General features: G+C 58.1%; 1 protein-coding gene across 1 annotated transcript in view; it reads left to right on the top strand.

Moving 5' to 3' along the window:
- Nucleotides 1-6: 6 nt before the first annotated feature.
- Nucleotides 7-22,854, top strand: part of RALGDS (ral guanine nucleotide dissociation stimulator) — a 59,446-nt gene continuing 36,598 nt past the window's right edge. The window contains exon 1 of the mRNA XM_041406572.1: nucleotides 7-144. Coding sequence (XP_041262506.1) covers nucleotides 127-144 — 18 coding nt within the window. The 5' untranslated portion in view covers nucleotides 7-126. The remainder of the gene's footprint in view (nucleotides 145-22,854) is intronic.

Below are 22,854 nucleotides of genomic sequence, written 5' to 3'. Positions count from 1 at the left end.
CCCATGGGCGGCTCGGAGCATCGCCCCCGGCCGCCGGGCAGCGCGGCGGGGCCCTGAGCGCGGCCCCGGCACCCGCAGCGGGGCCAGCGGCTCTCGGCGCGGCCCCGGGGCTATGAGCGGGGCACGATGATGATCGACAGCCAGGTGAGTGCGCCGGGAACCCGCAGCTTCTGTCCCTCCGAGCTGCCCCGGCCCCGTGCGCTGCTGCCGGGCTCGGTCCCCGTCTCGTCAGACGGGGCTCGGGGCGCCCGCGCGTGTCCGCGGAGGGGGATGGATGGGGAAACGGAGTCGGGGGGCTCTGCGGGGCTCGCTGGGCTCTGTAGCTGCAGGTGGCCGTCCCTTGTTGCCTCTTGGGGCCGGGGTCACTGTACGTGCCAGCAGCCCGGGCCCCCGGTGTGCAGCGGGGGCTTTGGCAGAGGAGAAGCAGCAGCTTTGCCGAGGGAGCGTAAGGAAGTCTGTTTTTCAATGTTTTTTTCCTTGATTTTTTTGGCTTTCTGTTTGTGTAATGGTTAATGCGGCTGGGAGAAGAGGAGCTGATGGATGGGGAAGGAGAGGGACACGGGTTGGGACAGGCTCGGAGGGCGCTGCGATGCTGCAGCACCGCCGTGCTGCGATGCTGCTGGCAGGCTGGCGCTGCTGCCTGCTGCGCCGAGCCAGGGCCGGCTCCCCTGGCACCGCTCAGGCCAAGGGGCATCAGCAGGTCCCTTGTCTCTGCCTGGTGTGTTTATGAGGCCAAAGAAGCTAAATCGAGCCGAGGTGGGCTAAAGCTCTGCACTCCCAGCCCCCCTGGTGCTTTTGGGGTAGGGGAGGGTGAAGCAAAGGTATGAAATTTGGGGGTGGCACCAGAGCATGACTCTGGGTTTGGTCCCGATGCTCCTCTGACTTTTTGCTTTCTCTTCTTCTTCTGATGTTTGATCCCATCCCTGGGAAGGGGGGGCTGTGCTGCTGCCCTTGGGGGGTGCTGGGAATGTAAGTGGGCAGCAATGGCTCCTTGGAGACCAGGAATGAATAAAGGGAAGGGCTGAGATGCTGTGCTGGAGATGTGGGCTGGGATCCATTTTTGGACTGGAAAATGTGCATTCCAAAGCTGCCTCCTGCACCCTGTGGGTCTCTTTGGTCTGGGCCTCACTCACCTTGGTCCAGCCCAATTAAAAAGCTGAATTAACTCTCTTGGGGGCACGTGTGTGAGGCAGGCCCTAGTGCCACACTGCTGTGTGCTGGATGGTGGCTTGTCCCTTTGGAAAAGGGGATTGGCAACCAAAATACAGGAGTTTGGGTCCTGATCCTGCCTAGGGTCAAGAAAGAGAGTTTTCTGTTATTATGGAGTGGGAAGATTGATCTGGCTGGGAGATGCAGAAAATTAAAGGTATAAGGTTGTCTGGAAAAAGATGTCCAGAGCTCAGCCTCCCATGTTGGGAATGCATGTGGCATCCTACAGAATGATTTGCATTAAGCTCTCAGCTTTAGTCTTCCTGTCACGTTTTTATGCTCACCCCATTTTATATATTTATTTATAGGTGTATTTTATATGGGTAAACTGAGGCACCTAGAGATGTTCGTTCCAAGCCCAGGATCCTGCGTGGGTGGAGAGCAGAGGTTTAAAGTCCTGGTTCCTCCTGCTGAAGGGGATGAGCCACTCTGCCTTTTAAGGGGTGCAATTCATTGAGGTCCCGTTGTTTGTGGCTACCAGTTAAGAGGAATTTCCAGCTGCACCCTCAGCCGCACCCTGCCAGTTCTGAGGGCTGCACAGCTACATTTTTCATGCCTTGTAAATGTTCCTCTCCCTGGTTGCTAAGGGAAAGACCCACACAAACAACTGGTAAAACTGAGTGTTGCAAAGTAAATAAGCTGAGCAAACAAGGAGGTTTTTTCCATCTCTGTGTGCTGCAGGTGTGCTGTTCCAGGTGTCCCGACATGTGAAAGCCGAGGTTCACGTGCAAGGGTGAATTTCAGCCTTCAAAAGGGAAACCTGCTCTTGAGCTGGCTCAGAAGGTGGCCTCCATCCTGAAGCAAGCTCCCAGGGCTGCAGGCTCGTCCCCTCTGTCCCTCTCTGGCCGTTTGGGCGGGAGAAGGGAGCAGATGGTGGATGAGCAGCCTCGGGCTGGCTGGGGGCAGGGGGCAGCGAGCGCAGGGAGCTCAGCTCGGCGGGAGCTGCCTTTGCTCGTGTCTCCCCTTTCATCTGCCCCCAGCGTCTGAAGCGGCTCCAGCGGCTCGGAGCGAACTCGTGGTGCTGCTCTGCAGGGGCAGGGGGGCGAGCTGGCAACAAGTGACAGCGAGGGAGGGTCCAGCTGGCAGCAGGGGCTGGGAGGGAGCAGGTGGAGAGATGCAAAGTCCCTCCTCGGCACGGCTCAGCCGCTCCATCTGGAGCTCCCACTCACGCCCGGGTCTGTGTGCCTGGGCTGATCAGACGTGAGCAGAGGATGCAGCGACTGCTGCAGGCTCCAGAATAAATCTCTGGGATGTTGTAGTGATGGATCTGACATCCCCTAGCTCAGTGCAGTGGGTTATCTCTGAGCCAGTTTGTTCAGTGAAAAAATGAGGGGATTTTCAGGGCTTTGGTTTTTCTGGGCATCTTTGGGGTTGTGGTTTTCATCTCCTCGTAGTGTTTTCACTCTGTCATTCCCTAAATGGTGCCTGACTGCTGGACCTGAACAGGGCAATCAGAGCTTCTGATCTCAGGTGGTGATGTCCAGAGCAATCTGCACTATCCATCAAGATGGATTTTCCTTCTGATACCTTTCCCATTGCTATAGCAACCCATCTGAGGAGGATGCCAGCACGCTTTCCAGGCAGTGTGTGCAGGGAAACTGCTTCACCTGCCACCAAGCTGCCACCACTCGTGGAGCAGGGCTGGTTAGCTGGAAACTGCATACAGGTGCTGAGCCTGGAGGGGCAGAGGAGCTGCTGCCAGCTCCCTCAGGCTGACCCTGCCCTCCCAGGTGTCCCCACCACCTGGAGTTTCCCTGGGATATCGAGGTGACACAGCTCTGCTGGGGGAGTGCACGGTGCCTAGTGCCAGGATCTGGGATTCCTCTCCAAAGGAGATGCTCAGGATGGTGTGAAGGAGCTCACCAAGGCTTGGTGGGTGTTAGGGGCTGCTTCCCTCTTCCCCATCCCCTTGCTGAGTGTTAGGGGCTGCTTCCCTCTTCCCCTCCCCTTGCCTGTGGAGAGGATGGGAGATGGGTCTCAGCTCCTGGGGCTGATAGAGAAGGAGGGCTTTGCCTGCTTTTGCCAAGTGAGCCCGTTCCCTCCTCCGTGTCCTTCACACTCTGCAGCCACTAGATGTGCTCCAGCACGTTCTGCTCTGCCTCTCATCCTGCTGTCCTGTGCTTTCTGTGCAAACCAGAGGCCATCCAGCTGTGGCTGGCGCCAGGACAGCTGTGGGGCCGCCTTCCCTCTGCAGCGATGCTGCAGCCTGGGGCTGTGTTGTGGCCGCTGGGGCTGCCAGGCTGTGTGACCCTGCGTGGGCCGGCCAGGGCTGCCCGGAGCCCGGCGGGGCCGTGCAGCAGATGGCACTGTTGTTTTCCCGATGAGTTATTGCCGTGGATTCAGCGCTGGGAAGGGTCAGCGGTGATGGGAGCGGGCACAGAGCCAGCGTCCGGCTCCCTGGGAAAGCCCAGCACGCCAAACTGGGCTCTGCTGTGACAAGCAGAGCTCGGCGTGCGGGCGCTGCTCGCCCAGGAGGAGCCGTGCTTGTGCTGAGCTCCATCCCCGCAGGTCTCAGCTCCGGCCCCGCAGCCGCCAGCCACAGCTGGGTGTGCTCTGGTTTGCACAGAAAGCACAGGGCAGCGGGATGAGAGGCAGAGCAGCACAGAGAACGTGCTGGAGCCCATCTAGCGACTGCAGAGTGTGAAGGACATGGAGGAGGGAGCAGCCGAGGGAGACCCCAGCAAGGCCGCGTCAATCACCGCGTCCTTCCTATAAAAAGAAATCCCCGATCCGCCGCTCCCGTTTGTGCCTGTCGCCGCTGCCACCAGCCAAGCCCTGCCCCAGCTGTCCCCCAGCACTCCGTGAGCAGCAGGGAACCGGCCCTGACCTTTCCCTGGGGCCGCCAGGCAGGGCTGCCCGTGTCGCTGTCGCATCCTCGCCGCCGGTGTCACATCAGGAGCGCCAACCGCGTGCCCGGGGCGCTGTGCCTGGGCTGGCACAGCCCTGGCGTTCAGGGGTGGCTGTGGCAGCTGCTGCCAGCTCTTTGGGTGCTCCCAAACGAAATCCATCCCTCCCCTCCCTGCCCGGCAGCCGCGGGATGCGCTGGCGGAGCTGCAGATGTTGACGGCTTTTCCCGATGGGATCGCCCGAGCCCGGCCCGCGTGACCTGCTCTGGGCTCAGCCGCCTGTTTTCCTCGAGGATTTGCGTGTTTAACTGGCTGGGTTTCGTGGGGACCTTCCGGCTCCCAAGGCACCGCGGGTGTCTCCGCGGATTGTCGCCGTCTGCGCCGACATCCCCGCTCCGCACGCCTTGGCCGCGGGTCAAAGGCAGCGTTTGGAGACAGCAGCTGCCGTCAGAGGCGGCTCGGTGCTGCGGGATCACGGAGTTTCCGCTCCCTCGAGGCCCTGCAGTGCAGCGGGAGTTCATCCCCTGCACGGATTTACAGCCCGCTCCGTGCTCCCGGGTTTGCTGCGGCCCTGAGGGCTCCTGTCCCTGCCGAGCCTCACATGATCCCTGGAATCGGTGCAGCTGGAATTCATGTTCTTCACCACCCTGCCTGGAGAGAGGCTCCAAAGATGGGAGAAAGGGGAAGCAGGGTGAAGGGGCTGGGGAGAAGGAAGGGGTGCAGTGGTGGCCTGATGGGTCAGAGAGGGTGGAGAAGCCATTCCTGGTCTGTCCTGCCCTGTGGGGCATCTGGAGAAAATCAGAAGTTTTAGATGTGGTGGCAGAGCTGTGGGATGTCAAGGCAGCCCAGATCAGGCCCCACACTTCCCTGTAGGGTCTGGAAGAGAAAGGGAGGAGGAGAGAAGCTGAGCGAGGTGTGCTGCAGACATTGCCGTGGGCTGGGCAGTGCTGTGAGGGGGAATCACTGCGGGAGCACTCCAGGCATCCTGGAGGGGACGTGCAGGTCGCTGGCACAGCCTGGGGGTGATGCTGTGCTGGGATTCAGGATGTGGCCGTGTGAGCCTGCTCTCCCTGGGCCGGTAACACCCGGCTCTGCCTCATGGGCTTCTCGGGGCTTCCGCTGCCCCTTTTTATCTTTCCTCTTCCGTGCAGTCCCACTCCGTTTCCCACTCCCCTGCCATAAACACCCTGGGCTGTCGGCAGGAAGCAAACCCTGCCAAGAGCTGGAGGAGCCCGGCCGGCTCCGTGCGAGCCCTCGGCACGGAACAACGGGGAGGTCGAGGTCATCCCCCAGCCCGGCCAGGAGGTCCCTTTGAAATCCCCGGCAGCCGCCCTGCCCCGCTCCTCGGCCCCGCTGGCTCCGTCCCGCAGCGGATTTCCCACCGAGTGTTTCCTGCCCGTCCCTCTCGGCAGTGTCCCACAGCTCTTCACCCCCCCGGGGGTGTGACACCTCTGGAGTGAATCACAACGGGCAGCCAGGGTGGCGTGGCAAAGTCCAGGGCAGGCAGGAGCAGCCTGGTCACACCTGGGCACTGCTGATGTCCTGAAGGACAGGGAACAGGGACACAGCCATGGCCCTGAAGGACAGGGAACAGGGACACAGCCATGGCCCTGAAGGACAGGGAACAGGGACACAGCCATGGCCCTGAAGGACAGGGAACAGGGACACAGCCATGGCCCTGAAGGACAGGGAACAGGGACACAGCCATGGCCCTGAAGGACAGGGAACAGGGACACAGCCATGGCCCTGAAGGACAGGGAACAGGGACACAGCCATGGCCCTGAAGGACAGGGAACAGGGACACAGCCATGGCCCTGAAGGACAGGGAACAGGGACACAGCCATGGCCCTGAAGGACAGGGAACAGGGACACAGCCATGGCCCTGAAGGACAGGGAACAGGGACACAGCCATGGCCCTGAAGGACAGGGAACAGGGACACAGCCATGGCCCTGAAGGACAGGGAACAGGGACACAGCCATGGCCCTGAAGGACAGGGAACAGGGACACAGCCATGGCCCTGAAGGACAGGGAACAGGGACACAGCCATGGCCCTGAAGGACAGGGAACAGGGACACAGCCATGGCCCTGAAGGACAGGGAACAGGGACACAGCCATGGCCCTGAAGGACAGGGAACAGGGACACAGCCATGGCCCTGAAGGACAGGGAACAGGGACACAGCCATGGCCCTGAATTGATGGAACAGGGGCACAGCCATGGCCCTGAATTTCAGGGAACCTTGGCTGCTCCCAGCCCCTCTCCAAGGAGGTTGGGCAGCCCTGGGGCAGAGCCGTTGTTGGAATCTGCTGGGAGGGGATGGAGGAGGCTTCCCACGGTGGTGCTTGTGGTCAGGGTGTGCAGAGGTGTTTGCTGTGGGGGTCTGTGGGTGCACCCTGGGAGAGGGCAGCTGGCCCAGGGCAGGGGTTGGGCTCTGCCTGTGTGGGGGCTGGAGGAGCAGGGCTGGGTGTCCTTTCTTTTTCATTATTATCATTATTACTGTATTTCAATAATTAAACTGTTCTTATCTCAGCCCATGAGGTTTTTACCCTGGGAGAAGTCCCACATTTTCTGCCCCATGACCCGCAGGCCAAAGGGAGCACAAATCTTCCCCTCGTGCAAACGAAGGCTTGTGGATGTTTAAGGGCCCTGTTTTTCTTGGCTCAGAGGTTGAAAGTCCCAGCAGGCTTCAAACCCTCCCGTTCAGCATTTCCATGGTGACAGGAAGGCTCTTCTGGTGCCTGTGCTGTCCTCAGTGCCACCAAAATAACGAGGCTGGTGCAAGCCCTGTGCCTTTTGGGGGGTTTGGAAGGCAGAGCCCATGTCCAGTGTTGGATTGGACACTGTCCTGCGTGTCCCTGATTTTACCCCACTGGAATAACCCCAAAAGGAGGCAGGGGTGGTTTAGAAGACCATGCCCAGCCTCCTGTGCTGTCCCTGCGTGCGTGGCACTGCTGGTGGTGCTGTGGCATGTGACAGAGCCCACCCTGTGCCTCTGCACCCGTCAGGACAAACAGCAGCCCCGGCCCTTCGCAGTGCTGTGTGAGCAGCCGAAGGCACGGGGAGGCTGACAAACGCTCCCACCGCCGGGCAAGGAGCGTTTCTGCCGCTGGAAATGCCTTTGTGTCCCTCCTCCTGCCGTTCGGAGGATCCCGCCGGGATTCCAGCGGGGTGAGGCACCGCCAGGCACCCACCCCTGGTGTGACACCTGGAGGAGCTGCGGCTGCTCCATCCCTGTCCCTGAGACTGCTCCATCCCTGTCCCTGCTCCATCCCTGTCCCTGCTCCACCCCTGCCCCTGAGACTGCTCCATCCCTGTCCCTGTCCCTGCGGCTGGTCCATTCCTGTCTCTGTCCCTGCTCCATCCCTGTCCCTGCTCCACCCCTGCCCCTGAGACTGCTCCATCCCTGTCCCTGTCCCTGCGGCTGGTCCATTCCTGTCTCTGTCCCTGCTCCATCCCTGTCCCTGCTCCACCCCTGCCCCTGAGACTGCTCCATCCCTGTCCCTGTCCCTGCGGCTGGTCCATTCCTGTCTCTGTCCCTGCTCCATCCCTGTCCCTGCTCCACCCCTGCCCCTGAGACTGCTCCATCCCTGTCCCTGTCCCTGGCCCTGTCCCTGTCCCTGTGGCTGATCCATCCCTGTCCCTCCTCCGTCCCTGTCCCTATTCCATCCCTGTCCCTGTCCCTGTGGCTGATCCATCCCTGTCCCTCCTCCGTCCCTGTCCCTATTCCACCCCTGTCCCTGCTCCATCCCTGTCCCTGTCCCTGCGGCTGATCCATTCCTGTCTCTGTCCCTGCTCCATCCCTGTCCCTGCTCCATCCCTGTCCCTGAGACTGCTCCATCCCTATCCCTGTCCCTGCGGCTGATCCATCCCTGTCCCTGTCCCTGCTCCATCCCTGTCCCAGTCCCCTGGCTGCTCCATCCATCCCCTGTCCCTGCCTTTCCCCGGAGCTCAGCAGAGCCTGGCAGCTTCTCCCACCCACATGGCTCTGGGTACCCAGGTCTGCCTTGGAAATTGGGATTTTACACCCCCTGAGTGCTTGATTTATGGCTTTTTCCCCCCCAAACTGTCGATGCTGACCGGGAGGGGAGGGCTGCACTCCTGAAACGTTTTACAAATACAATTAAATGTATCCTTTCTCCTTAGAAAGCAGCAAGGAAATTCCCGTTCTCCCACGGAATGTTGATATATTTTGGGCCAAGCTGTGTATCTTTTGCTGTCAAACACCCATAAGGAGGACCAGGTGCAGTGAGATTTGTCAGTATTTCAGGGGCCAGCTCCTGTGAATTTGCCTGTGTGGGCACCACATCCCTGTGCAAAGTCTCCTGGCTCAGTGACCCGCAGCCAGAGCTTGTATTTCGTGGTGGGATCCAAATTTTCCCTGTGCTGGCCACCACTGACCCCTCCCCGGCCACTGTGGGTGTCACAGCCCAGTTTTTGGGGCATATTTGGGGCATTTACTGGGGCTGGGTGGCTGTGACTGCTTATACAATTCCCCTTTGCACTTTTCCCAGTGCTGCTTGGAAGGGTGTTTAGTTAATAGGATTAAAAAGCTTTCCTGTCGTCAGGCAACGGAAATCAATGGAGGGCCCCTGGGAATGAGCCTCATCCGAGTTCCAGCCCAGCCCAGCAGGGCTGTGTGGCCAGGGCTGCTGAAGGGGGACGTGCTGCCCCCTCCGTGCTGTCCCCCACGCTGCTGGGGCCTCCTGGAAATAAGGAAAAAAGGATGTAAAGCTCCTGGAAAGTGTTTGGACAAAATTCTTTCCTGAAGCATGCTTTGAACCCCAAGAATTGGAAATCCTTGCTTCTGTAAAAATGGATTTTTGCATCAGATTCTGCGATTTTGGCTTGAAAAAAACAAAGACAAAACTTCAGATATCACTCCCTATCATCCTGTGTATAAAGATGCAGATTCTTGGTGTAATTATACCTCAGTTCTGTTTTCAGCACCCAGTCATACCCCTTCCCAGTTACCTCAGAGGATGCTTTCCATCTGTGGAGATACCTGTGGAGATAGAGCATTTTCCAAAGAAAATGGTGAAGGCTCCAGTGGGGCCATCTGAGGAGTGGCTGACATCACTTGGCTTTTTGGCTGGAGAAAAGGAGACACCGAGTTCTGCACTTTCCTCTCGAGGGACAGCACAGGGGCAGCTCTGATCTCTCTCCTCTGGTGGCCACTGACAGCACCTGAGGGAATGGCTGGAGCTGGCTTGAGAAGATTTAGGTGGGACATCAGGGAAAGTTCTTCCCCCAGAGGGTGCTGGGCACTGCCCAGGCTCCCCAGGGAATGGGCACAGCCCCAGAGCTCCAGGAGTGCTTGGACACTGCTCCCAGGCACAGGGTGGGGTTGTTGGGGTGTCCTGGGCAGGGCCAGGAGTTAGATTGATGATCCTTGTGGGTCCCATCCAGTCTGGAATTCTCTGAAGTGCAGAGGCTGCTCTCAATCCACTCGTGCCAGCTGCAAGGATGCATCTGGGGCAGTGCCTGGGATCCCACTCAGGATCCCGATGCAGCCCCTGGCTGTCCCAAAGTGATGGATGTTCCCCAGCTCCCGTGTCTGCTGCTGGGCTGGTGCACAGGAATCCCTGGAATCCAGGAATTTTCCCTTTCTCCTGTCAAAAACAATGGCTCGGCCGGAAAGCTGAGAGCAGGTGCTGCTCTGTGGCACCTGGGGGGCTTTGCCCTCCTCTCTGCTGTCAGCAGACATCAGCAGCTCGGCACGATGGGCTCATTCATGAGTTTGGGTGGTGCAAAGGGAGCTCCCAGCTGCTGTCCCCAGCACGCAGCCAGCTCCCAGCCCCTCCCTGCTGGGCTGCACCTTTCACTGCACAGGGCAGGACTGGGAAAGCCCAGGTCTCTCACAGCCCCTGGGAGGTCAGGGAAGGTCCTTTGTGCTCTCTGGGCTGTCTGCACCAGAGCTGACAGCCCTGTGCTCTGCTCGGCGCCCTGTCCCTGCCCTCCTGCAGGGGATTCCAGGCTGGAATGCCTCTCTCCCGGTCTGACCCATCAGGGAGAGCTCTGCACAGGCTCCCCTGGCAGCCAGGAAAGCCACTGGAACCTTTGCTGCACAGTGGGAGGATGGGAGAGCAGCAGGGAAACTTCCAGAAAAAATCCACTTGCTCCAGGAATCTGGCCGTGCAAAAAGTGTTTCCCATCCTTTGGCTGCCAGAGAGGGGACTGCACGAGGTGGAGACTTCTTTAATCCCTGGAGGCTGCAGAACAGGGTGAAGAGGGAGGATTGGGAGAGCCCTTGGCTCAGGGTGCAGGGCTGGAAAGCTGCAGGCTGCCAAAGCTGTGTCTCTTATCTCTGGAGCCCGGAGCTTGCTGTGAGCCAGGGAGCAGCGGTGTGGATCTGCAGATAACCTCCTGGCCATGGGCGTGTGGGTTACAGCACGTCAGGAGCTGGGCTGTGCTGAACAGCACCCTGAGAGCAAGCTCCAGGGCTGGGGAGGCTGGAACCCCCTCCTCTGGGTTATTTCAGCTCCAGCTCAGCCCTGGGAAATGTGCTGAAGGGAGCAGCCCTGCCCAGCACTCAGGGTGAATCAGTGGATGCCCCACGTCTGGCAAACCGTCCACACTGTGCTGTGCTGGGCACCAGCTCTGACTGCCTGCAGGCATGTGCCCAGAGAGGTGCCCTGGCCTTGCTGCCAGCCTGGTCCTGCCACAGACAGCTGCTGCTCTGGCCTGCCAGCAGGTGGGATGAATCCCTGCGGAAAAATCACCGTGGGTGACAATGTCCTGGCTCGCTGATACCCTCAGCTGGTTCCCCCTGGCATCTTTCTCTTCTCCAGCAAAGATATTTGCAGCTGGTGCTGCTGCTGGGCTGGCGTGGGCACAGCTGAGCCTTGCTGTCACCTGTGCTGTGCCCACCTGGTCCCTGCAAGGTCAGTGTCCAGCGCTGGCCCTAGAGGGGACAGCATGTGCTGGTATTTGGGAGCTTGTTCCAGTCTGCCTGTGCTGCATGCTCCCCTGCCAGCAGGTGTTTGGAGAAATGATGAGGCTTTTCCTTAGCTTTGGGGCTGCAGGGGACACGTGGCAGTTTGTGCCTTGTCCTGCAGTGCCAGGACCAAAGGCTGGGGTGTGTGCCCAGCCTGGCAAGAGGGGCAGCCGTGCAGGAGCACAGACAGCCCAGCACTCCAGGCACCAGGCAGCTGTGGGCCCCGTGCCAGGGATTTCCCGGCAGCAGAGCCACGCCCGGGTGTCCCCTGTGGTGCAGGTGGGGTGGGGACACCCCGGAGGTGTCACTGAAAGGGCTCAGTCTGGTGGGAAACCATCCTGGGGTGAGCCAGGAAGGGTGATGGCAGCAGCCTTGCACTGCAAGGAGCTGCGTGGTCCCGTCCTCCTCCTTCCCCCCCGCCCTGGGGTGGAACGGGGGGCAGGAGGGAGTGGGGATCTGCCCAGGGACACAGGCTCCTTCCCCACCCTGTGTGAGCGCTCCTGGCACGGCTGGGTCGCGGTGGAAGGGCAGGAATCCCCTCCTAGAGCATCCCGCAGGGGTGTTCCCACGCTGATCTCTGTCCCCAGCTCCGCGGGAAGGGAGGGAGGCTGTGGGATCCCCTTGAGCTGTTGCCATGACAGCCCCGAGCAGGGCTCCCTCCCCGTGCCCACGCCGTACCCTCCGTGAGAGCTCGGCATTCCCGGCTCCCGTGGCACCGGGCTCGGCATTCCCGTCTCTCATGGCACCGAGCTCGGCATTCCCGGCTCCCGTGGCACCGAGCTCGGCATTCCCGGCTCCTTTGGCACCGAACTCAGCATTCCCGGTTCCCGTGCCACCGAGCTCGGCATTCCCGGCTCCTTTGGCACCGAGCTCGGCATTCCCGGCTCTCATGGCACCAAGCTCGGCATTCCCGGCTCCTTTGGCACCGGGCTCGGCATTCCCGGCTCCCCTGGCACCGGGCTCAGCCGGGGCCGAGGCTGCAGCCCCGCGGGCAGCAGATCCCTTTCCCCGCCGTTCAGGGAAGCAGAAAGGAGGTGTGTGGGTTCCCGCTGCTCCCTTTCCCAGCCGGAGCCGTGGTCCCGGTCCCCGCGCATCCCCTCCAGCCCCAGGAGCACGGCAGGTCCCCGTTGCTGCGGTGACAGTCTCCATGGAGACCGGTCGGGCACAGCTGCATCCCGGGCACCGCGGCAGGGGATGTCCCCCTCCCCACGGGGACACGCTGGCTCCCGGGGTGCACCCTCAGCCCCCAGGGGAGCGTGGAGATGGAAACCCCTCAAGTGTGTGGCAAACGTGTGGAGGAATCCCAAGGAAAGTTAATTGGTTTTCCCCCACCCCTCCTCTAATGCTTGCTGGCTTTCACTCCACACTGGTAATTGCTGCTCTGCACCTATTAAAAGGCCGTCTCATGCTTTGCACGGGCTTGATTGTGGATTAATTTTGCATATGTATCTATTCTGGGGAGCATGGGAATGTACTCAGGATGCTGAATGCCAGACAGGATTTCCAGAGGTGTGAGGTGCAGCAGGGGCTGTGCCTGCTCTCAGGAGGGGCTTTTTGGAAATGACAGTGGCTTCTCCAAAGAAATGCCTAAAAAACAAGGGTGCAGGTTCAAATCAGTGGGATTTATTCCCACAACTAATTTGGGAGGAGACAGGCTGTGGGTGCTTGTGTATATCCCATTAGAAATCCCTCTTGGATGTCAAGGTGATTTTGATTTTCACTGGGAAATAGGTATCCTACCTGCCCATGGTCTCCTGGAAGTCCCACCAGGCTCCATCTCCATGCTTCCCTCTCTAAACCTACCCACAGGCTTTCTGTAAACACCACATTTCTCCAGAGAAATGCTGTTTGGTTGGGATTTCTGTGGTTTTGAAACCAGATTTCCTCTTTCTATTACTGAGAAGTGCCAAAAGGGAAGAGCTGTTGGGATTTTCCATTTGCCATTTACTCATCATGGCACTTTCTTACCCCCTTGCCTTTCTATCAGCCTCACACAGTGACAATAAACCTGCAGGTTTTGTGTAATTTCTCTCAAGCACCGTGCTCTGGTGCAGGATGCTGTGATGTGTGAGCACGGAGTTGCAATTTCCTTTGAAAAACAAACTCACCATTGTTATTCCTGGGGAACTTCTTTCATTTTGTGGAGGTCTTTGATGCTTGACATCAAGCCTTGGAGTCAGTCTCCCTTTGTGAGTCACTGGGTGTCAGGAATGCCCAGCTCCATGGGAGAGGTTGGTCACTGTTTTTTGGAGCATCCCAAATGTTCAGCAGTGCTGGGTGCTGAGATCCTCCTGTGCCTGAGCTTGTCCCTGGAAGCTGCATTCACCTGTGCAGAGGTTCAGTCGTGGGGTGCTCAAAATGATGTTTTTGCAGGGTGACAGAGGCTGTTTGGACCTTGAGGAATGGCTGCACATCCCAGTGCAGGAACCATTCTCTCCCTGGGCCAGCAGCAGAGTGGTTGGGGAGCAGGATGCACCCAGCATGGGAATTGCAATGAACTTGCCCTGCAGTTGCTCTGTTCCTGCCAAGACTCTTACTGGAAAACTGTATTTCCCCCAGTAATGGTTGCTAAGCACTGAGCTCTCGTGATGAGCTTTATCTGCTCAGCTGGAGCTGCCACAACAAAGCTCCAGAGCAAAATGAAACGGGGAAACATCGGTGCTGGGGCTTCCCTGTCCTCCAGAGGCAACACCAGGAGGAGATTTCCCCTCCCCCCTGGCAGGGCTGGCCCGTGCTGCTGCGGGGCTGCAGCCTGAGGGGGTGTTTGCTCTGTTTTCCCTGCACAGGGAAGGTTTCGTGCTGGCAGATCTGGGATCCCAGCAGGGTTTGCACTCACGTCAGCCAGACTGGGGGAGCAGGAGGATGAAGCTGTCGTTCAAACATCTGCGTAGGTTCATCCTGTCTGGGCTGCTTTGACAGTGGGGTTTTGTTTTGTGTTTCTGCTGCAGAGCTGCCAGTGGGAAGGGTTCAGAGCCACTCTGCTGCCTCACTGAGGGGCAGTTCTGTTCCCTGGTGGCTGGGGACACTGGTGGGTGGACATGCATGAGCTGGCCCCAGCACAGGAGGGAAAGGCTCCTCACCATCTCATTCAACATCAGCCAGATGCTGAATGCCCACAACATGTGGCTGGTTGTCTCTGACCAATGCATTCCCTGCACAGCAGCTCCCAGGTCCCCTCAACCCACCGTGTCCCGTTCCTGTTGGTTTGGAATGGATCTCTGGAGCATCTCTTCTTCTCCCCAGCCTCTGCTGCTGCTCCTCTGCCTGGTGTCCCTCCTGGGACTCTGCACTTGGAATTTTACTTTCCTTCGCAGCCTGCCTGTGTGGTTTGTCACTTTCCCAGAAGGATTGTCCCTTTTGGCATCTTCATGGCTGCCAGGTGGGAGGGCACTGGGCTCTGGGGACCAGCAGAGCAAACTGAGCCCTGGCAGAGGTGCATGACAACTTCTGAGTCTGTCCCTAGCCCTGGAAGTCCAGGGAAGCCCTAGAAACCAGGGAACCAGCAGTGATGGGATTCCTGCACCTCCACACCACCTCTGCAGAGATTCCTGTTCCCATGGTACAGATCAGCTGCTAAAGAGGACGAGTTCATGGGAATGGTAGCCCTTGGAGAATCTGGCACTTGAGTGTGAAATCTGTGTCCTTCTCAGGCTGTTTGGAAGCTGCAATCTCAGCTGACCAAGCCCTGCTTGTTACTGGAGAGCTGTTGTTGGAAAGCTGAGCTCTGCTGACCAGTTGTTGCAGGCAGGTGAGTAACCCGAGCTGGGGCTGAGGCACAGCTTTGAATCACCTTTCCTGGAAGCTGAGCTGTGGCCACTGCCTGTGCTGAGGGCAGGGTTTGGTGCTGGTGGGACAGTCCTCAGTGGGAATGCTCTTTGCACTGAGTCACCAAGGAATGGGGAAGAAGCAGGACAGAGACTGCCTGTGCCAGGGAGTTTCCAGGGCTGGGGCACTGCCTCTCTGCCCTGAAAAAAGTTGCCAAAATTCTTTCAGTCAGCAGCTGGGGCATGGCCCTGGAAATTTTGTCTTGTGCACGTGCTCCAGCTGTGATCTCCCCTCCTTCTTCCCCTGCAAATCCATTCCTGGGGCTGCTGCAGTGCTGCCTTCTCGTCCTCGATGCTGCTCATCTCAGCCATATGGTGGATGAAAAATCCGCCTAATTTCCAGTTGAAACTTAATTGATGGTGGGTTTATCCCTACTTGGTCTTGTTCCAGGCTTGCCCATTAGCTCCCATTCCTGCAGCATGCAAGGGCTGGTTCCTCATCCTTGCCTTTCCCCCAGGAATGATGGGCCAGTCCCACACTCAGCTGGGAAGGGCTTGGTCTTGTTCCAGGCTTGCCCATTAGCTCTCATTCCTGCAGCATGCAAGGGCTGGTTCCTCATCCTTGCATTTCCCCCAGGAATGATGTCCCACACTCAGCTGGGAAGGAGCCCAGCTGTGCCTGCGAGGGGCACGGCGGGTCCGTGAGTGTGTGAGACCCCTCTCACCCCGGCTCTTGGCTCTGGCTCCTGCGCGGATGAGTCAGCCCGGCGCTGGCTTAGCGCTGAGCTGGGCTCTGCCAAGCCCGGCTTACCTAACGCCGCAGGAATGCCTGGCTCAGCGGGGCTCCTCGGCTCCGCTCCCACACCCGGGCGTGCTGCGAGCCGCGCTTGTGGCCTCGGGCAGCGGCTGCGTTTGGGAAAGCTGGGAAAAGGCTGCACAGTCCCAGACCTTTGCCCTGCAAGAGACTCCTCAAAGTGGGACCCACAAAGCACCCAGGAAGAGCAGGGTCTGCTCATCCTATTTATGTCACCCCTGCTAGGCCCGGCAAGAAGGGCAGTGTGAGGATATCAACTCCTGCTCATCTGGGATTTTCACTGGCATTTCGCCCTGGTCACTCTGTTGGGTGTGTAGCTGACCCCAGTGTCTCCCCTGGCCCACCAAAGTGCTTCTGTCCTCGCTGGGAAGAGACACCCTGGGTGTCACCCTGCCACTGAGCCTGGCCTCTGCAGCTGTTGAGGGTGAGGTGGTGGCTCATGGGCTTGGCCCAGGTTCCCTCCTGTTTGTGAGAGCAGTAACATCCGTGTGATCTGTGTCTGCAGGTGATAACACGAGTTGCTCCCTGTTGAGACACCCACCCCACCGTGGCTGTTGGTGAAAATTCTGCAGGAAGGTGCTTTTCACGCCCGATTTGGTGCCGTGCTTCCTTTAGCAAAGCTCCAGTTTGGATTCACAGGTTCTCTGGTGGGAAAGGCAGCTGGGAATGCTCACCTGGGCAAAACCTTCCATGCACAATTGTGCTACAGACGAAGTGATCACCAGCACTGGTGGTCTCTCAGTGCCATGCTGCATTCTCGGTGCCACAAGGCTCCCCAGCACTCTGTGGATGTGAATTATTTAAGCCTCACTGTGCTCCTTGGAGCACAGGAAGGCGTTGAGCTGAAACTGCCTCTGACAATGGAAAACAGGGATGGGAGAAGAAAGGGGGAGGCTCCAGCTCCGACCATTCATTCTCCCTCGGTTTCACACCCTCTCATCCTTCCAGCTCTGCCTGTTTGCCTGTCACAACAGCCAGGGGGAAAGGCTGTGAGTGCCGCAGACGCGGTTTGATCGCAATCACAACCCACCGGCAGGCAGGACCTGTTGTGCGCCTCCGAGACAATGCGCGGGCTCGGCCAGCGCCACGCATGTCGATGAGGCTGGGGAGCTCCCGGCGGGGCCGAGCAGAGCCGGAGCCCAGCTCACCCCGAGAGAAAGGAGAAGCTGGGGGCAGGCAGGGAGCCGGGGCAGGCTGGCCGGGGCTGCTTCCCCAGGCTCGCACACGGGCGCGCTGCTCGCAGCCGCGCACGCCCAGCTCCCGGCGCAGCAGCTCCTCGCGGCTCTTTGATTCGCGAGGGAGGAAATAAGAGCTCGTAGGAGCGGCAGAAGCAGCAGCTGTTGGCAAGATGTGCTGACAAAATTGGACGGGGGGAGAGAGAGAGAGGAAAAAAAAAAAAAACAAAAAAACAAGAGAGATCTCCGATCGGTTTCGCCGCCTGGGCTGGACCTGCTCGTGGCAGAGGAGAGAGAGGAGGATGAGCAGCCCCTCCATCCCCGGGAAGATGGAGGCTAAACCTTTGTTCAACGTGCAGAAGGCTCTGGTGCAGCCTGTGCAGATGTGCATGTTGGATATCCCCCTGAGCGTGCAGGATGACGATGTGAGTAAAAAGGCGAGGGAGCTGCCGGCTCGGGGACACGGAGGGGACACACGAGGGGCAGTGAGGTGCTGTGACCCCACCCCGGCACCAGCCGGGGGTGGTGAACTTCTGGCAAAGTTGACGATGCCAAGAGCTGGCACCGCCTCCAGATGTGACCGTTTCCTCTCTCAAGTGCCGTGTCCCGAGGCAGGCTGTGGCGCTTGCCAAAGCCAGGGCACCAAAACGAGAGGAGGGGTTTGGGAGGGAGGGAGGAGAAGCCTTTCTGTGCCGAGTAAGAGTCGTGCTGTGGCTCGATGCAAAAGGGAGTGTTTGCTGTGTGTGTCCTGGCTCTGCTGGCCTGGAGTGGAGGTGGGTGTGAAACCCTCTCTGCCTTCACACACCTTGGTGGCTGCCCTGCCTGGTGTCACTGTCACCATCCGCGGGTTTGGTCCTGCCCTGCCGCTCTGCTGCAGCTGCAGGGTTTGGTTCACCACGCAAAAATCGGTGTCGATTGCAGCATTGAGGGAGGCAGAGCTTCCCAATGTGGGTCAGGGGATTCCTGCTGAGGCCTCCTCTTGCCACCTTCGCTCTGCCCCTCACAGAAACACCCCCCGAATCTGCTGTGCATGAGGGACCCTGGGATAAAGCTACTGGAGAACCCAAAATCAGGGGTGATGCTTTTTAGGGCTGGTGGGTGGTGAGTGGTCGGTGTCCCACCTGTGTAAGGGTTTTGGTTGTGATCCAGGTGCTGCTAAAATTTGAGGCCAAACTTGCTTTGATTTTTGGAGCAGGGAAAGCCCATCTCTTGCTGTATGTGCACAGGGCGTGTAGTGTCACTGCAGGAGCCTTAAATCTGGATTTTCTCCATGGCCACCAACTGTTCTGTCACAATCACTGCTACCTTCTCTTCAGCATTGTCTGTGTGTTTAAAGAGGTGAAAGGAGAGCACAAAAACGAGCCCAGTTCCCCGGGAGGAGGGAACATTTTCCTGCGGGGCTGGGGAGCCCCAGCCCAGCATCCTGAGTGTCCCTGCAGGGACAGGGGACTTGCAGGGAGCCTCCTATTTTTAGAAACAGCCCGGGGGGCTTTGCCAGGATCCACAGCGTTGCTGCACTAATGAGGATAATGAGGATACCTGTGACGGCCACTGCGGAGCTGCTGGGGTGTGCCGGGGTGGGCAGGTGCCTCCTGCAGCATTCCTGGGAAGGAGGGAGGGTGGGAGGTGGCTGGAGCGGGGGATGAAGCAGTGCCTGGGTGCTTTATTCTCCTTCAGCTCGGTTCCCAAGCAGCAGATTTCTCCAGGCTTATGGCAGGGCCTCTCCATTGCTGCTCAGCAGTGCAATTTGTGCTGGACTTCCCTGCGGCCCCTGCTGCAGCGAGGGGGATCCTCAGGGTTTGCCTGACACAGGTGGAGGCTTCCCTGCTTCCCTCCCTGCTCTGGGCATCAGCACGGGGAATGCCCTAGCCTGAGTCACTCAGGGACCTCTGCTTGCTTGTCCTGATCCTGGTTTTTAGCAGAAAATAGAAATAATTGTTGAGGGGGCTGTGCAATATGTTAGCACTGGGTTATTTTCTCATTTGGTTGGTTGGGTTTTTAACAATTCCTACGAGCCCTCTGGAGGCTGCTGGGTGACAGCCAGTCCTGGCAGTGAGGCTCTGGGTGATAACTGGCACATCAGGGTGTCCCCAGACCTCAGGTCATGGCTGGGGCATTAGGGCAGGACAGGAGAGGTTAGAGCTTCCCTGGGGAACTCCAGCTGCCAGGGGGGGCACACAGGGACTGGGTCTGCAGCATCCCCATTTTCACATTTCCCAGCCTTGCTCACATTTCCCAGCCGTGCTCACTGGTGCTTTCACCCCCTGCCCTCTCCTGCACTGGGCAGAGTGGGATGAAACCCCCAGGGGTGAGCGCTGTCTGGCAGCCCCCTTGAGCAGGAGGTGGGTCAGGGGCTGCTCTGCCTCTCCATGCTCTGAGGCTCAGTTCCCATTCCTGGGAAGCAGGACCACAGCGGGTCCCACCACTGAAATCTCCATCTGCTGCAGAACATAGACTGGGAATTTCCCCAGCAGGGAAATCCTGAGCGGCATTTTTGACTGTGGGGTGATGGAGAAACTCCTCTTTCCGAGCTGAAGCATTCCCCCAGCCAGGCAGGGTTTGGAGTCTCACACCCACCCGCAGGTCCCTGCTCATCTCCTGCCGTCGCTTCCCGGTCTGCGTGGGCAGCAGGGAGGGAGCAGTGTTGGCATTTCCCCCTCTATTTCAGGGTTTTAATTTCTATTTCAGGCTCGTTAATTTCCTTTCTTCTTGGAGATGACACAGGCAGGTTGGGAAAAGTTTAAGGGCTGCATTACCTGGGGCTCTTCTGCAGGATTCTGTCTGTCTGTGTCAGTCACATCTGGGCCATCCCTGTGGGAGGGCCTGGCTGGAAAAATGGGCTTTCCTCCTGCTGCAAACCCGTTCACTGAACACACCACTGACCTTTTTCAGGCTGGATTCCCAAGGAGAAAAGCTTTGACTTCAAAAAGGAGCAAGGCAAAGCCCAGATTGGGGACACCTCACAAAAACTGGAACCTCTGGGTCAAGTCTCTTCTCCCAGGGCAGCAAACTCTGTTGGGTTCTCATCTCATATTCCTGTTTTTCAGGGAAATTGCTCTGCCCCAGCAATGGCCTGGGTCTCCTTTGGGGCACATTTCACCAGCAGGCAGGTGCTCATGCCCAGGTTCAGTGGGGGGGTGGGGGTGAGCATCCCCCCCAGGTTACCCTCAGTGTGGTGCTGTGTATCAGGCACACGAGGCTCTCATTTCTGCCTCCCTTGATCACTTTCAGTGGGGCTGTCAATCCCCCCTTTCATAATTCAACCACATCAATTGCAAAACTGCCCAGACTGCCTCTTTTGCTATGATGGGGAGGGATTTCCAAAGCTTTGCTAATAAAAGAGCAGCAGTTTCTGTGTGTGGAAGGTGGGGAAATCAATGAGCAGGCTGTTGCAAGTGACATAACGGCTTTTTGTGGCATCTCAGGCAGTTCCCTGACACGATGAAGCTTTATGGCTCGCTGTTTGTCAGCTCAATTGGCGACATCCCCTCCCTGCCGGGGCTGGGAGGGAGCAGCGAGCGATGTCCGGGATGCTGCTGCCCGCTCCCCGTGCATCCCTCCTGCCTGGAGGGCTGCTCCACCCCGGCTGGGCATCCCAGGGCACGCCAGGCTGATGCCATGCAGCGGTCACAGCGCTGTGCCAGGATGGAAAGCGCTGGGAAAGCCCCCCTTGCTGCAGGTCAGGGGAGAGCAGCGCAGCCGGGGCTCTCCCAGCACCGCGGAGTCAGAAGAGATCGGGGGAAAATCTCGTTGTCCTGCTTGCAGCCTCCACGGCCTGTCCTGGCAGCCTCCCCATCTTTGCCTTCTTCCTTTCTCCCCTCTGATGTCCTAATAAGTGCAGTCGGTCTGACTTCAAAGTGGTTAGCAAATATTTTCCACTCCAGTGAGCTAATTAGTTAAATTACATTTCACATGCTAATTTATTCCTCCAATATTATTATTTTTTTTTCCTCAGCATACTGAAATACAGGAGAAGATAAAAGCTTGGTTTGACCTTAGAGCCAGGCTCAGAGGAGCTGGAGATGGGAACTAATGATTAGTTCCCGGGTTTGCTGTAGCACAGGCTTATTCCCTACCGCATTTGAGACCTCATTCGGAGTTTTAAGAGTTCTAGCTGCCTGCAACCCGGGCATCTTGGGTGAAACGTTGTCCTGCAGCACATGGAATAAAAACTTTCAGACCAGCAGTAATGAGCTCCTAATTTCCGGCTTCATTGTTCCTGTCCTCAGCAGCGGCATCACCTTGGAGTGCTGCATAAATAGCCAATTAATCCTTGCAGGACGGGGTGGGAATGGTGTTACTTCCCCCATCGGGGCTGGAAAGGCTTTAACTGGGAGTCAAACAGGGACGGGGAGCTGATGCCGGTGTCAATCCCAGGTTGAAGCTGTCGGGGCTGGAAAGGCTTTAACTGGGAGTCGAACAGGGACGGGGAATTGCTGCTGGTGTCAATCCCGGGCTGAAGTGATAGCTGCCAGCGGCCCCGTGGTGAATCAAAGCCTGCCGTGTCTGTATCAAAGCCTGTTTCTTTTCCACTGCGTGCATATGGTAGATGTTATCAAGAGGGAGGAGCTGAAAATGAGCTCTAGGACCATTTCCTGGCCACGGCTGCAGTCAAAAACAAATCCCTCGATCCCTGCTGTTGGCCAAACTCTCCTTTTCCCTCAGGCAAATCATCGCTTGGTTTCTTTGGAGGTAATGAGAAGCTATGGAAAAAGACTCCCAGGGTTAATTCTCATCTGTAAGGACAGAGACTTAGGAGCACTCTGTAAAGTCTTGGAACTTCTGGGAATTGCCCTGGCAAGGCTGAGGGCTGAGCCCATGAATCCATGAGCTCTGAATCCATGAGGCCACGAACACACTGCTTTGTGCCTCTGGCTGATGCTGTCCCAGGATCTTTTGGGGTGGTGGCAATCCCTGTTTCCAGCCCTGGGGGAGGCTTCAGAGAGGGAAGAGTTGGTGTGATGGCTGAGCCCTTACACTGGTTTAAAAGGGATGGAGAAAAGGGTCCCCAGTTGCTGCTGTTTGGGTCAGTGGTGCTAAAACCAGAGTCTTCGTGTTCCCACACTGAATAAACATGAGAAATACAGCCCTGGGAGTGCCAGGCCAGTAATACCAGGGTTACTACAAATAAGCAGGTAGCAGGGTGGTGTTGCTGCAGACAAGAGCTGCTGGAGCAGTGAGAGCACAGACCTCTGGAGCCTGAGCCAGCCTCTGACGCCGCTCCCTGGGGTACAGCCTGTCCCGAGGCTCATGCTGCCCAGGGGTTTGTCATTATTGCCTGAGCTCTGTCACCTCTGGGACAGGCTGGCTGCAGGTTTTGAGATGCCTGGTGCCCACCAAATGTCTGTGCCTTGTCCATGTGTGGCCACACCAGTGGGTCTGTGGTGGTCACCCCACGTGTGCTCACTGCAGGGGCTGGAGTTGCCTGGCCAGCTCTCACTGCTGCCCTCTGAGAGCTGCTGGTGCAATTAAAGCTGTGCTAATTCTCTGTATTGCAGGCAGAAGGAGCTGATGTTTCCAGTAATTGTTCAGTCCATCTATTTTCAGTGTTTTTTTCTAAGTGACCTGGCTGGGTCTGTGCTTGTGAGTAAAAGAGGTAAAACACCCTGTGCCACATCCTCAGCTGGTGCACATCCAGGTCAACCCTCTGATTCTGGTGGCATTACAACCTGTCCCTAGCTAAGAATGTGAGGTTCAAGGTGACCTCCTAGAGTGTTTCTCTGCTTCTTTGCTCTTCCTCCCCATCCTTCTGCACCAACTTCTCTGTCTGAAGCTTGAGGGCAATGTGAGAACTTGCTCCTTGTGCAGCTTTTACACTGTAGCCATGGTTTTCCCGGAGGTACAGGCTCTGCCTCTTGCACTTTCCCTCTCTCTGGTGAAATGGGATCTCTCCCTGCATTTTCAGCCTTCTCTCTCTCTCTGCTCTCAATTTCCATCCTGACCATCCCATAGGATCAGCAGAGCCTTGCTGGTGGCTCTGGGTGCTGCCAAGGGAGCTGCACAGCCAGATCCCTGCAATCCCAGATCCCTGCACAGCCAGATCCCTGCAAACCCAGATCCCTGCACAGCCAGATCCCTGCAATCCTAGATCCCTGCACAGCCAGATCCCTGCA

Source organism: Onychostruthus taczanowskii, unplaced genomic scaffold (assembly GCF_017590055.1).
Source record: "Onychostruthus taczanowskii isolate IOZ18803 unplaced genomic scaffold, ASM1759005v1 scaffold25, whole genome shotgun sequence".
Classification (NCBI taxonomy): Eukaryota; Metazoa; Chordata; class Aves; order Passeriformes; family Passeridae; genus Onychostruthus; species Onychostruthus taczanowskii.
Note: the sequence above shows the minus strand (reverse complement) of the source record. Positions and strands in the feature narration are given on the sequence as shown.